This window comes from Bubalus kerabau, chromosome 2 (assembly GCF_029407905.1).
Source record: "Bubalus kerabau isolate K-KA32 ecotype Philippines breed swamp buffalo chromosome 2, PCC_UOA_SB_1v2, whole genome shotgun sequence".
Taxonomy (NCBI): Eukaryota; Metazoa; Chordata; class Mammalia; order Artiodactyla; family Bovidae; genus Bubalus; species Bubalus kerabau.
Genome location: NC_073625.1, coordinates 100,485,647 through 100,500,092, shown reverse-complemented (window position 1 = coordinate 100,500,092; position 14,446 = coordinate 100,485,647). Strand labels below are relative to the sequence as shown.

General features: G+C 39.7%; 1 protein-coding gene across 2 annotated transcripts; it reads left to right on the top strand.

Annotated features, from left to right (window-relative positions):
* The first annotated feature begins 463 nt into the window (after positions 1-463).
* Positions 464-13,876, top strand: DPPA2 (developmental pluripotency associated 2). Of its 2 annotated transcripts, XM_055570263.1 has the most exons (7): positions 464-649; positions 3,721-3,868; positions 5,292-5,452; positions 5,769-5,822; positions 6,227-6,482; positions 9,535-9,730; positions 12,225-13,876. In XM_055570263.1, exons 1-7 carry the CDS (start codon positions 626-628, stop codon positions 12,331-12,333), a joined length of 948 nt encoding a protein of 315 aa, XP_055426238.1. In that variant the 5' UTR covers positions 464-625; the 3' UTR covers positions 12,334-13,876. The 2 variants fall into 2 exon arrangements, with proteins under 2 accessions (XP_055426238.1, XP_055426239.1); XM_055570264.1 differs by lacking the exon at positions 5,769-5,822 and having other exon boundaries at positions 465-649.
* The last annotated feature ends 570 nt before the right edge of the window (positions 13,877-14,446 follow it).

Sequence of the window (14,446 nt, the reverse complement as noted above, 5' to 3'; positions counted from 1 at the left end):
CTCTTGCCTTGGTGGTTTGTCTCCTGCTGTTCTTATTCTGAATAGCCTAACCTTTCCCTTCTACTCAGCTCACCCATTATTGTGGGCTTAAAATTTGTGTTTAGAGCTAGATCTTGGAGTGATAGTGTTATCCAAACACTACAATCTAAACCTAATCTCCCAGTGAGTAACACACCCTCAGCCATAAATCAGTTACAAAATACCTTTGAATTTCTATTCCCTCCAAAAAAACATCCTTCAATCTACCATCAATATTATTTACAAATATTGTTCATTTGTTTGTAACTTAACAACTGTTCATCATTTTTTATTTTCTGAGTCTCATCTTAAAGGAATAAAACCCAAAAATTTTTTAAAAAGTTTAGGAGTGATTATTAATTACACAGTAACTTAACTCTCACCTAATAGACAAGACTGTGTATAAAGCTGATGAAATTATCACACTGACAGATAACAAAGGAGGGTGGAAAGAGGAGGGAGGAATACAGCTCTTCTGGGAAAGAGGAAGAGGGGGACATTTGCTTACAAAAGGAAGGAGAAACTGGACTAGAAACCCTCAGGTTCAGAGGATTAAACTGCAGAGATTGAGCATTGTGGCTCTGCCTTTCTCTGAGCATTCCTTGAAATGGCATACTCAAATTACGGGAAGGTAAGTTTGGTTTTAATTTCATTCATTTTCCCACAGATTCACTTTTTAAAGCTTTTCTAGAGCTCACTTCTATTTCCCTCTTGCCACAAGTCTCAATTTCTGGATGTGAGAAATCTCTGAGAATCTCCTCTTTGCAAGTGAATTATTTTCTTTCATGTGGTCGTGGTATACAGCTTGGGTGAAAGTAAAAGGGAGAAATTAAATATTTCTCTTTCTAGTTCTAAGTAAGATACTTTTTTCATAGAAAGACATGTTGTAGTTGGGCAAGATAAAATGGTAAAGAAATGGCCGGCTGCAGTGAAAAGAGTGAAAAGGGTAATATGCTTCAGACAGTAAATTGACTAGTGGTTTCTTTCCTTCAGGGATAAGAAGCAACCCATTCCCAATGGCCTTGCTACAAAACAGGTTTCCTGACTTTGCTTGGGTAGTCTTTGACTGCTACTGTTGCTGCTAAGTTGCCTCAGTCGTGTCCAACTCTGTGCAACCCCATAGACGGCAGCCCACCAGGCTCCCCCATCCCTGGGAGTCTCCAGGCAAGAACACTGGAGTGGGTTGCCATTTCCTTCTCCAATGCATGAAAGTGAAAATGAAGTCGTTCAGTTGTGTCCGACTCTTGGTGACCCCATGGACTGCAGCCCACCAGGCTCCTCCGTCCGTGGGATTTTCCAGGCAAGAGTACTGGAGTGGGGTGCCATTGCCTTCTCTGAGTCTTTAACTAGATGAGAATATAAACTGAGCAGGTTTCATTCACAGGAACCACTTGGAGAAGGGAATGCCAACCCACTTCAGTATTGTTGCCTGGAGAATTCCATGGACAGAAGAGCCTGGTGGGCTACAGTCCACATGGTTGCATAGAGTCGGACACAACTGAGACACACACACACACATACACACACACACACACACACACACACACAAGGGGGAACACAATGCGGGCTGAAGGACAGAATTGGCCAAATTAAGTATAGAATTTATGCGCAAGTCATATAACTGTTTACCTCTTGACTGGAATGATACTTCCCCCAATAATGACAATTTGTTTTTTTAAGTATGTCCCAGAGTACTTTGAAAAAGTGGTGTACAAATGCAAAATCCCTAGTTGCAAGCTGAAATGTGAAAGCAAGGGGAAATTTTCAAAAAGATTTAAACAGGGAGGGAAGCCTGGTGTGCTGCAGTCCATGGGGTTGCAAAGAGTCAGACACAACTTGATGACTGAACAAACAGAGGGAAAGGCGTGTCAAATGCAGATGAATTTAGCTGTTCAGAAAAGAGTGTATTACAATTGAGCTGGAATGGAGTTTATTTGCCCTTGGATTGAGAGGAAGAGTTAAGAAACTTAAGCATATGTGATTCTATGGCATTTAATTTCTGAGCCTCAGTTACTTCCCTGGTGTCTCAGACAATAAAGAGTGCCTGCAATGTAGGAGGCCCCGGTTCCGGGAGGGGAAGATCCCCTGGAGGAGGGCGTGGCGACAACCCCCTGCAGTATTCTTGCCTGGAGAATTCCCACGGACAGAGTCTGCTGCTAAGTCACTTCAGTCGTGTTTGACTCTGTGCGACCCCATAGACGGCAGCCCACCAGGCTCCCCCGCCCCTGGGATTCTCCAGGCAAGAACACTGGAGTGGGTTGCCACTTCCTTCTCCAATGCATGAAAGTGAAAAGTGAAAGAGAAGTCGCTCAGTCGTGTCCGACTCTTAGTGATAAACATAAGTTCCTTTCTACCTATCCACTTTATCTTTCATTCATGAAATTGTTAAAAGAACACTGAGTGTCCACTGTGTACCCTGTGTTTGCTGTGGAGAGTAAGACAGATACATTTGCTTCCCTCAGGTCCTGGGGCTTAAACAAGGTTGCTATGGCTGAAGCTCGGAAAGCTCAGGGGTCTTAAACTGGAAAGGAAGGCAGGGGCCCCGCTGTTCAAGAATTTACAGGCTGCATGAGGGAATTTTGTCTTTAATGGAAATATTTTATTTTTTAAAAATTATTATTTTAATAATTAAATTATTATTTACTTTTAAAAATTGGAGTATAATTGCTTTGCAACGTTGTGTTAGATTCTGCTGCTATATGGTGAATCAGCTATGAAAAGCGAAAGTGTGGAAGTGTTAGTCACTCAGTTGTGTCCGACTCTGCGACACCACAGACTGTAGCCCGATAGGCTCCTTTGTTCAGGGATTCTCCAGGCAAGAATATCGGAGTGGATGTTTATATATCCACTTTATATATCCATGTTATATATAACCCCTCCATGTTTGAGACTCCCTCCAAACTAAAGTATTTTAAATAAGCAGGAGAGCAGTCTGTAGAAAGGGCATAGATGGATTTTGGAAAAACAGAAGATAATTGCTGCTGCCAGTGAGAGTTGATGCTTACTTGAATCACACAATAGAAGATGAGAAGGCAGAAACACCTTCCACATAGATTTAGGAGATTAAATGAAAATATGTTTTAGCTGATGAAGAGACAGGCTATGAGGGGAAACGGTTTCCCCAAACCCAAGATCTATGTTTTAATTTCTTCTTATTGATCAGTTCAGTTCAGTTGGTCAGTCGTGTCCAACTCTTTGCGACCCCATGGACTGCAGCACACCAGGCTTCCCTGTCCATTACCAACTCCCGGAGCTTACTCAAACTCATGTCATTGAGTTGGTATAAATCTACTTTTGCTCATTTCCTCATTGTTTTTCCTATCTAATAAAGGGTCTACTAGGGGCTTCTCTGGTGGCTCAGATGATAAAGAATCCGCCTGCAATTCAGGAGACCTGGGTTCAATCCCTGGGTTGGGAAGATCCCCTGGAGAAGGGAATGGCAACCCACTCCAGTATTCTGGCCTGGAGATTTCCATGGACTATATAGTCCATGGGATCGAAAGGAGTTGGAAATGCCTGAGCAACTTTCACTTTCACACTTCACAATAAAGGGTCTACTAATCAATATCAAATTCAGGGAATCTCAGTCTTTCCATCCAACCGCTGGCTTCTCAGTTTCTTATTCATTAGTTGCACCATGAAGTTAAACATCTTAGTGTACAGCATTAAATGAGAACAGTAATTGACACTTCCTTTTTCCAGAATTTCTTTGAAGGGCCATTAGATGAAGAAAATGTGATTCTTACATTGTATCCAGTTAATGAGGAAATTATTGAAGACCATCAAGTGGAACCAGGTGTTTCTTCAACTTCAGAAGTCAAAGAGGAGGCACTGAATACAAATAATCAAGGTATGAAGACCACAGGGTTAGCTCAGTTTGCGGCCCCTCCGACTCTGGGAAGCCCAGGAAAAGTAAGTTCCCCTGACTTTTAGCTATGTGACACCCAGCTTAATTCTCACCTTGATAACCTGTGGTAAGAGATTTCTCAAACTCTCATACTTCTCATTCACTAAGCACCCCTGTCTTACTTTGAAAAAGGCAGTGGAATGCTTTGAATAGAGCATGATCTTTTGCGGCAACTAGATGTGAGCTCAAATTCCCAACCCACGAAGCCCAGTCTTCTTTCATTTTGGTGAATGCCCTTTTTACATACCTCTTACGGAGACCAGATCATTTTTTTCTGAGTTTTTTGTTATATATAATTGACACAGAAAACATTGTGTAATTTTAAGGTATATAATGTGATGATTGATGTATGTGTCTATTGCAAAATGATGACCAAATAAGATTAAGAACAATAATAAGAAATTAAGAAATGATGACAAAATAAGAACATTCCATCATCTCACACAATTAACTCCCTTCACCATGGGCAGAACATTTTAAGATTTACTCTCTTAATTTTTAAGAATACATTATAGTATTAACTATAGTTATGTTGATATGCATTAGATCCCTAGAACTTACTCATCTTATAACTGAAAATCTGTACCCTTTGATCCAGGGAAACTCCCCATTTCCCCTGCCCCCAGTTCCTGGCAACCTCTCTGTGCCTGAATTTAGCTTTTTTTAGATTGCACATATAAAATCAGATGGTATTTGGGAGGCTAAATCACTTTGAAAACATCTAATCTTTTGCTTGGTGAGTAATTACTGATAAAATATCTAGTCGACTCTTTGCATCTGTTCTTGGGGCTTCATAGAGACGCATCAAAGAAGTATTTTTAGAATGATTTTATTTGGCAGGGGCAAATAACAAGGGCTTCAAGATAGAGCAGATAGTGACAAGTTAAACCTAAGCAAAGTGATGTGAGACAGGGTAACTTTTCTTTGTTGAGGAAAATGAGGCATGTAGACAAAATTGAGGACTGTTGTTGGATGGGGTGGTTTTAATGATTTCTATAAGGACAGATAGTTTGTGGACCAGCATCTGGACATTTTGGAGAGCAATCCAATGTAATGTTCTATTCAGGAAGTTGGTGATGGCTGTAAAAAACAGTTTGCTGAATGTAGTATAAAATATTTATAATTTCCAAAAATAATTTATAATTTCAAAACGTGGGTATGAGTCCTAGGTCTGCCATTTTCATGGTGGTGTGATCTTGGGCAAGTCCTTGAATTCTGAATTTATTACCTTATTTGTAAGATGAAGAAAAAATACTGGATATGTATATGTGCAAATTGAGTTATGGGGAGTGAGAACTTCATAAAATTAAAAATAATTTTTCAAATAGATTAATGAATTCCTGTTTTGGTTCCCTTCTTTCGGCAGTTCCTCTTCCTCAAACAAATGAGCTTGAGGAAGATTGTCCAAGTTCTAGCTTTAGAAGATCATTTTGTCCCTTGCCGACCACATTGCCTCCGATTAACGATGTGAGTCGGGACACTTTGCGGAACTGGTGCCAACAACTTAAGCTGAGTACCGACGGCCAGGTGAGTGCACTGGTGGGAATCTCTGGTGCTTGGAACAAGCGTGGGAGCTCTGCCAGCTTTTAATTTTTATGAGAAGTGAAGTTGCTAAGTCGTGTACGACCCTGTGATCCCATGGACTATAGCCCACCAGGCTCCTCCATCTGTGGAATTTTCCAGGCAAGAGTACTGGAATTGGTTGCCATTTCCTTCTCCAGGGGATTTTCCTGACCCTGGGATCAAACCCAGGTCTCCTGCATTGCAGAAAGATGCCTTACCCTCTGTGCCACAGGGAAATCCCTTTAATTTTAATTTTTATTTCCCTTGTTAATTTCCTTAGAAAATAGAAGTTTATCGGAGACTCCAGGAACATGCTTTTCCTGAAAAAGTTCAGGTGAGTGAGGAATGTAGGGATGTAAGTTCTGTAAATTTTCCCTCTTCTCCACCATCTCTATACCTTGTACCTCGAAGGCAAGGTTTCTCATTCAAGACAATTGGCATCTGGAACCAATTAGTTTCTTTTTCTCCTGCGGGTTGTACTGTGCATTTTAGGATGTTTAGTAGGCTAAATATCCCAGGATTCTACCCACAATGTGTCAGTGACCTCCCTCCCCCTACACACAGTTTAGCAAACAAATTTTCTCCCAGCTGAGAATCACTACTTTGAGGGAACTGACATTCTTAAACCATTTCTACACTGACATACACAGGTCAGTGCATGAAGAATGATAAAACCGGCACAAATGTGCTTAGGGCAGTGGCACTTCACTGTATTCTCATTGTGAATTTCATTTGCAGTATATTCCTAAATCATCACGGGAGGCCCGAATGCACTCATGTTCAAGGAAACACAGCATGGTGACCAAGAGGGGAAGTGTACAGAAAAGGAAGATGAGTGAGAATGAGGAAAGGACTAACATGGTTGAGGTGGTAACTTCAGCTCAGGTAGCCATGCTGGCAGCATGGTCAAGAATTGCGGCAAGGGCTGTTCAACCAAAGGCTGTGAATTCACGTGCCCTTCGTGCCTCTGAATCCTTTCTGCCACAAGCCTCAGGTAAGATCAACCTTAAACAGTGGTTACCATGCCAGTGAAAGAAGGCACTCTGTTTTTAAAAAATTGCTTTATTTTTTTGGTTTCACTACATGGCGTGTGGGATCTTAGTTCCCCACCCAGGGATTGAACCTGTGTGAAGGTTCTTAACCACTGGACCTCCAGGGAAGTCCCAGAGGACGCATACTAATGGTAGTTACAGTGAAAGGGTTAAAATAGCTGCAGATGCGATGTTAGCTTCACAGAGGGCTTATCTTTTGATTGATAATCAAGTTTTGCCTGAATGGCTCTGAGTCAGGTGACTGAGTTGGGGACAGTTTCTCATCACTAAGCAGAAGGTGGGAAGAAAGCATAATCTGATAGTGAGGCCAGCCACGGCCAGAGATCTTCCCCTTTCTCTTGAAGAAACCCAAGGTTTCTCAGTGTAAACCCTAGTATCCTGATTTATAAAATTGAAGATTTCAACTATTCGACTTCATAGAATGACTGCGAGGCTTATGAGATACAACTTGGCATATTAAAAGTAGGCGATAAATAATTGAAATATTTCTTGAGAAATCTTGAGTGAGCATAACTTAGCTTCATCTTTCTTCAGTTCCTGTTTCTCTATTTCGTATTTCTGTTTTCATTTCCAGAACAACCTACCTCTGGTCAGTACAAAGTCACTGTCTTCTGTGGCTTGAATTATTTTCCTTCCTCTACCCCATTTCCAGAAGTGTCTGAATCCTGTTATTCAGGACTGACTTGTGTGGCCATGCGCATTGTTCACCACACAAAGAACCCAGACAAAAAAAGAAAAGACTGGGAGCTAAAATTGGCCTGCTGACTGCCGCCCACCCCCCATCTATACTTCCTTCTGTGAGAAGAAATGAGCACCTTTTACTAATTTTCAAAAGCAGTATCCAGCCACAAAGCTGTCTCGGAGACCTGCTTCCCCAACAATGACACCTCTTTCTAATTTTCATTAATGTGCCATATGAGCGAGTGGCACCCCAGACTTACCATTTTAGTTCCTCTTCATCCAGCAGTTATCAAGCACCTACTGGGATACAGGAGAGTGCCTAGCCACTATGTATATTGTGCCACAGCATCTTTACTCTTTTTAAATGTATTTCTTTAAAATTTATTATATTGAAGTCATAATTGATTTACAAAATTGTGTTAATTTATACTGTATAGCAAAGTGATTCAGTTATATATACACACACATTCTTTTTCATATTCTTTTCCATTATGATATCACAGGATATTGAATATAGCTCCTTGTGTCCATTCTATATATAATAGCTCATCTGCTAATCTCAAACTTCCAATCCCTCCTTCCCACACCCCTCCCCCTTGGCAACCACAAGTCTTCATCCTCTGTGTCTGAACCTGTTTCCACTTTGTAGGTAAGTTCATTTGTATCCATATTTTAGATTCCACATGTAAGTGATATCATATGGTACTTGTCTTTCTCTTTCTGACTTACTTTACTTAGTATGATAATCTCCAGGTCCATTCACATTGCTGCAAATGGCATTGTTTCATTCTTTTTTATGGCTGAGTAATATTCCATTGGGGCTTCCCAGATGGCACAGTGGTAAAGAATCCACCTGCCAACACAGGAGACTTGGGTTTGATCCCTGGGTCGGGAAGATCCCCTGAAGGAAACGGCAACCTGTTCCAATATTCTTGCCTGGTGGGCTACAGTCCATGGGGTTGCAAAGAGCTGGACATGACTGAGTGAGCACAATATGCCATTCCATTCCATTCCATCTTCTTTATCCATTCGTTGATAGACATTTAGATTTTTTCCCCATGTTTTGGCTATTATAAATAGTGCTGCTATAAACACTGGGGTGCATGTATGTTTTTGAATTATAGTTTTGTCTGAATATATGCCCAGGAGATGGAAGGCTGGATTATATGGAAATTTCTACTTTTATGGTGTCATGTCCTATATTTAAATCTTTAAGCCATTTTGAGTTAGTTTTTGTATGTGGCATAAGGATGTACTCTAACTTGACTGATTTACATGCAGCTGTAACTTTCCCAACACCATTTGCTGAAGAGACTGTCTCTTCTCCATTGTACACTCTTGCCTCCTTTGTCAAAGGTTAGTTGAGCCAAGGGTGTGGGTTCATTTCTGGGCTCTCTTTTCCGTTCCATTGGCCCAAATGTCTGTTTTTGTGCCAATACCATCCTGTTTTCATTAATGTACTTTGTAGTGTTATCTAAAGTCTGAGAGGGTAATGCTCCTACTTTGCTCTTTTTCCTCAGGTCTGTTTGATAATTCAGGCTCTTATGGTTCCATATCAATTTTAGGATTACTTGTTCTAGTTTTGTGAAAAATCTCATGGGTGATTCGATAGGGATCACATTAAGTCTGTAGATTGCTTTGGGTGGTATAGCCATTTAAACAATATTAGTTCTACTATCCAAGAGCATGGTAATCTCTACTCTTATTTTATAGTGTGGGGAGATTTTATAGCTACTTAAGCCTACATTGATTGATCCTTCTCCAAATTTCAGACACTGGATATCTACTCCCAGTAGATAGGACTTCCTCTGTTGTCTCTCAAATATCCCATCTCCCCAATTAGATTGTTTCTTAGACTTTTAAACAAAGATCTTTCTGCCTGTTTTCTATGGTTGAGATAGTACAATGTAGTGGTTAGGCAAATGGACCATGAGTCTAGAATACCTATATCCTTGTTTTGGTTCTGGGAAAATTATGTTCTTTTAACACTGTAAACTTCATTTATTTCACCTGTAAATTAAAGCAAATACTAATATTGTTATTAAAAATAAATATATTAATACATGTAAATAACTTAGCAAAATCCTAGACACAAAGCAAGGTTTCCCAAAAGTTGATTGTTAACATCCCTTGTGCTGTGTAGTTTGTGAATCAGACTATGGTGTCTTTTCGTCTACATTTTTTATGCTTCTTATTCAGTTGATTCATCAACAGAATATAAGAGTGAAATTAAGAGAGACTCACTGAGGGGTTGAATTGGGGTGCTGTTATCTGATCTTAGCAGTTTATATTTGCTTGTTTTTCCCCATCTAGGTGTCCGGTGGTGTGTGGTCCATGGCAGACCGCTCTTGGCAGACACAGAAGGCTGGGTTCGCCTGCAGTTCCAAGCAGGTCAGACCTGGGTGCCTGACACCCCCAGGAGGATGACCTCCCTCTTCATGTTACCTGCCTGCACTTTTGCACCCCCAGACCTGGAAGACAACCTGTTATGCCCTGAATGCACTAAGAGGTACCCCTTAAGTATATTTTTAAGTATGGTACACCGATGGCTAGATGGGTTTCTGAATAATTTGGTGGGAGAAGGCAGAGGGGAAGCATGCTGTTTCATTAATTTGCCATATAGATCAGAATCCAATGCCATATATCCAGAAAGCCATATAGAATTCGCCTGCAATGCAGGAGACCCTGGTTTGATTCCTGGGTTGGGAAGATCTGCTAGAGAAGGGATAGGCTACCCACTCCAGTATTCCTGGGCTTCCCTTGTGGCTCAACTGGTAAAGAATCCACCTGCAATGTGGGAGACCTGGGTTTGATCCCTGGGTTCGGAAGATTCCCTGGAGAAGGGAAAGGCTACCCACTCCAGTACTCTGGCCTGGAGAATTCCATGGACTGTATAGCCCATGGGGTCACAAAGAGTTGTACATGACGGAGTGAGTTTAACTTTCAGGGAAATAGGAAGCAAACATAATTTAGTGATACATTAGAACTCAGATAAATATGGCTTCTTCTTAGCAACCTTAACAAAGTATCTGACAAGTTGGACCTTAACTGTCTCAATATTAGAGAGATCTATTCTTTTTGTTGTTTTTGTTTTTTGGTTGTGCTGGATCTTCTTTGCTGCATGTGGGCTTTCTCTAGTCGCATCGAGCTGGGGCTACCCTTCATTGCAGTGCACGGGCTGCTTGTTGTGGCAGCTTCTCTTGTTGTGGGACATAGGCTCTAGGCACAGGCTTCAGTAGTTGTGGTGCATGGGCTTAGCTGCTTCTCAATATGTGGAATCTTCCCAGACCAGGGACTGAAACCTCGTCCCCTGCATTGGCAGTTGGATTCTTATCCACTCTACCACCAGGGAAGTCCGAGAGATCTGTTTTAAGAAAGAAAAAATTAGAGTTCTTACCATATGTCAGATACTTAGCTGGGGATACAAAAATTAATAAGACAAAACCCATTTAGCACGCCGGGATGAAAATGACTAAGAGATGCTATGAAAACATATGGTTAGTACTTATATTGGAGTGACTTAGGGAAATTTTAGAAAGGATTACATGTGCTGAGGAAGAGCTCACCAGTTAGAAATTAACAATTTGGGCATTTTGGTAGTGAAAGCAGCCCATACCAATACCTGAAAGTGGAAGAATATGACCTCCTTACAGACTGCAAATATACCAATAAATTGAAGCTTATTGATGGGTAAGTCTATAAAGGGGAGGAGCAGACTACTGGTTTTATATCTATATTAAAGGTCTCATATTATCCTGCAGGTCATAGTCTCTCAGTCACTTTTGGGACATAAGACTTCTTTGAGAAAATGATAATAATGACATACACTCCATCCAAGAAAATACACATTAGGAATACACACAAGCAGTGCTTTAGGTTTTATGTAGACACATAATTCCCAATGGTCATCCATGAGTACAAAATCCAGCTTGTGGTGATAGAATTGGCTGGAGGTGATGCAAGATTGGTGTGATGGGAAATTATAGTATTTTTTTTTTTTGGATGGTAGACTGAAATCTTGCAACAGAAACTAGATTGAAAGGTAAGAGATTATTGTAATAATTCTGGAAAGATGTAATTTATGACCTTTACAAAGAATGTAAACAGAAATGTAAGAGTTGCAGGAGTGTAGAGAAACAGGATGCCATCTTATTATAGGATAGGTATTAATAGAAGTTCAGCTCGATGGCCAAAAATTATATGTGGTACATGCTTGACATGTGTCCAGTGTTCAGAAAGTATGGGTTAGAGAGAAACATCTTTGGGAATTAGAAGGGACTGCAGAAGAATCTTAAAGAGAATCAGCTTGTTGATGACAAGTGAGCAATGAAGACTGAAAAAGTACAGCTAGAGGTTGGGAGAGAAGTGAGAAAGCCAAGGGTAGAGAGTTTCAGAAGGAAATGGTTGGCAGTAAGACAGCCATGTAAGATGATGATTAATGCAGCGCTGTTGCGAATGTCAATTTGGGACACTACTGGTGGTCTTTTAGAGAGTCGGTTGAGAGAGTCAGGTGACAGTTGGAGTAGAGCATGTGAAGAACTAGGAACAGGTCATATTGATGATCTCTACTACTTGACCTGAGCAAGAGGAGATAGCAATTGAGGCAGTATTGTCAAGGGAGCTTGTTTGTGTCTTTCCTTCCTTCCTTCCTTTTTCTTTTTTGTTTTTAAAGGGAATACCAGGGCTTTGTGAACAGAGAAGGCATTTGGAGAGAAGCTGTGAGGAGGAAAGGGAGGGTATAAAGATAAAGGTGGCAGAACCAATTGGAGTATACAGACTAGGAACCCTGATATTAAGTGCACAATCTTTCTTTTGTTTACCACATAAAATCTTTTTAATTTTTTTTAATCTTTTTAATTTTAAAATCCTTTAGATGGTAGGGCAAACTACTCAGACTCCAGAAGTGTATTCCTTATTTTATTGATCATTTTCAAGGATTTGGTATGGAATAATCTATCTTATTCTTAACATTTTTCAAAATTCTTTTCTGATTTGCTTTATAGGAATAAGAAGATTATGAAAAGATTAATCACAATGGGGAGGAGGAAGAAACCTGGTTTGGATACATCAACATCATTGCTTTCAAATGGACCACGTTTTAAAAAACAATAAGTGATTACCAGAAGGGAAGGAATGGGAGGTAGAGAAATGGGTGAAGAGGGTAATTTTATGGTAATCATGGTAACTAGATTTTTGTAGTATCAAATATCGAATTACTATGTTGTATATCTGTAGTGGGTGTGTGCATGGGTGTGCTCAATTACTCAGTCATTCAGTTGTGCTCGATTCTTTGGGAACTCATGGACTTCAGTCTGCCAGGCTTTGCTGTCCATGGAATTTTCCAGGCAAGAATACTGGTGGAGGACTTGCCATTTCCTTCTCCAGGGGAAACTTCCTGACCCAGGGATCAAACCTGCATCTCCTGCATTGGCAGGAGGATTCTTTACCACTGTGCCATCTGGGAAGCCCTGTACATTTGTAACGTAATGTTTTATATGGTTTTACCTCAATTTTTAAAAAGTTAGAATTCACCACTGAAGTCATCTGGTCTTGGACTTTTGCTTGATGAGAAGTTTTTGATTATTGATTCAATCTACTTACTAGTAATCAGGGGGAAAAGGATAAATGGTGGAGAGCCCACAGTTAAAGTGATTCACATTCCAATGACTGCTATACTCTGTTCTAACCATCCTCAGAGTGGCCTGATGCCTTAAGTACAGATGGGAATGTCTGTATTCTGTACTTAAGGTTTACCTGAAAGTGACTGTTACTATCTATGTATTGATAGAATGTAATTTGGTTTGGTTTAGTTAATACATTTTTTTAGCAGTTTTTGACTTAATGCTGAATACTCCATTGTCTGGATGTACCATAATATATCCATTCATATCTTGAAGGCCACCTTGGTTACTTCCAAGTTTTGGCAATTATGAATAAAGCTGCTATAAACATTTGTGTGCAGGTTTTTGTGTGAACACACAGTTTTCAACTCTTTTGGGTAAATACCAAGGAGTGTCATTTCTGAATCTTATAAATGTAAGTTTAGTTTTGTAAGAAACTGCCAAACTGTCTTCCGAAGTGGCTCTCCTGTTTTGTATTCCCACCAGCAATGAATGAGACTTTCTTCTGCTCCACATCCTCACTAGTGTTTGAGGTTGTTTGTTAGTGCTTTGAATCTTGGCCATTCTTTTTAATTTTTTGATTACTATTGAGACTGAGCATTTTTTCAAAAACTAAAGAGTCATTTTTATTTCCTTTCTCCTTAAACTATTTGTTCAAATTTGTTGTCTGTTTTTTCCATCAGGTTATTTGGGCTTTTTGTTTTGTTTGCCATGCCAGACCATTTTGTTTTTGTGTATTTTAGTTTATCCATTTTTTTTTTCTGAATGATTTCTGGATTTCTTTTTACTTAGAAGAATGATTTTCCTCACTCTTAGATATTACACGTGTGCACATATAAATAGACCAATTTTTGAGATTTATTCTGATAACGTTTAGAGATTTGTTTCAAATATTTAAGTTTTCATATCTACTTAGAATTTCTATGATTTAAGGTGTGAGCTATGGAATCACCTTTTTCACTCTGAATTGAAATGCTACTTTTATATTTGTTGTTGAAAAGCAATAAATAAATGCATCTGTGTATTTGAGTCTATATCTGGGCTTTGTATTTTGTTCTGTTGATTTGTAAGAATATTCGTAGGTTAGCATTTTAAAAAATAATAATTTATTTTTATTTTTGGTTGCATTGGGTCTTCATTGCTGTGCTTGGGCTTTCTCTAGTTGTGGTGAACAGGGTCTGCTCTTCATTAAGGCATCGTGGTGTATGGGCTTCTCATTGCAATGGCTTTTCTTACTGCAGAACACAGGCTCTAGGTGCGCCTGTCTCAGTAGCTGCAGTGTGCGAGCCCTAGCGTGCACAGGCTTTGGTAGTTGTGGCACATGGGCTTAATTGCGCCACGGCATGTGGAATCTTCCTGGACCAGAGATTGAACCCAATTATACTTTATTTAGGTGGATTTCACATATGACTCTTTTTGAAGAGAATCTCTGCTACCTATCGGTTTGAAAAAACTAATCTAAACAAAATAAAATGCATTTATAAATATTTGGCTTTATTTTAATTAAATATAAAGTATAGAAGTGAAGCACCTAATTTTCTTCAAGATATGTTATTTAAATTTCATACAAATAAATATGTTATGGATCTTTTTAATGTAAAGCA

Bases quoted from the DNA above. Each gene is read 5' to 3' on its own strand.
- DPPA2 (XM_055570263.1), top strand. From the start codon at position 626: ATGGCATACTCAAATTACGGGAAG. The intron at 3,869-5,291 runs GTATGAAGACCA...TTCTTTCGGCAG, and splicing joins ACTGAATACAAATAATCAAG to TTCCTCTTCCTCAAACAAAT. The intron at 6,483-9,534 runs GTAAGATCAACC...TTCCCCATCTAG, and splicing joins CTTTCTGCCACAAGCCTCAG to GTGTCCGGTGGTGTGTGGTC.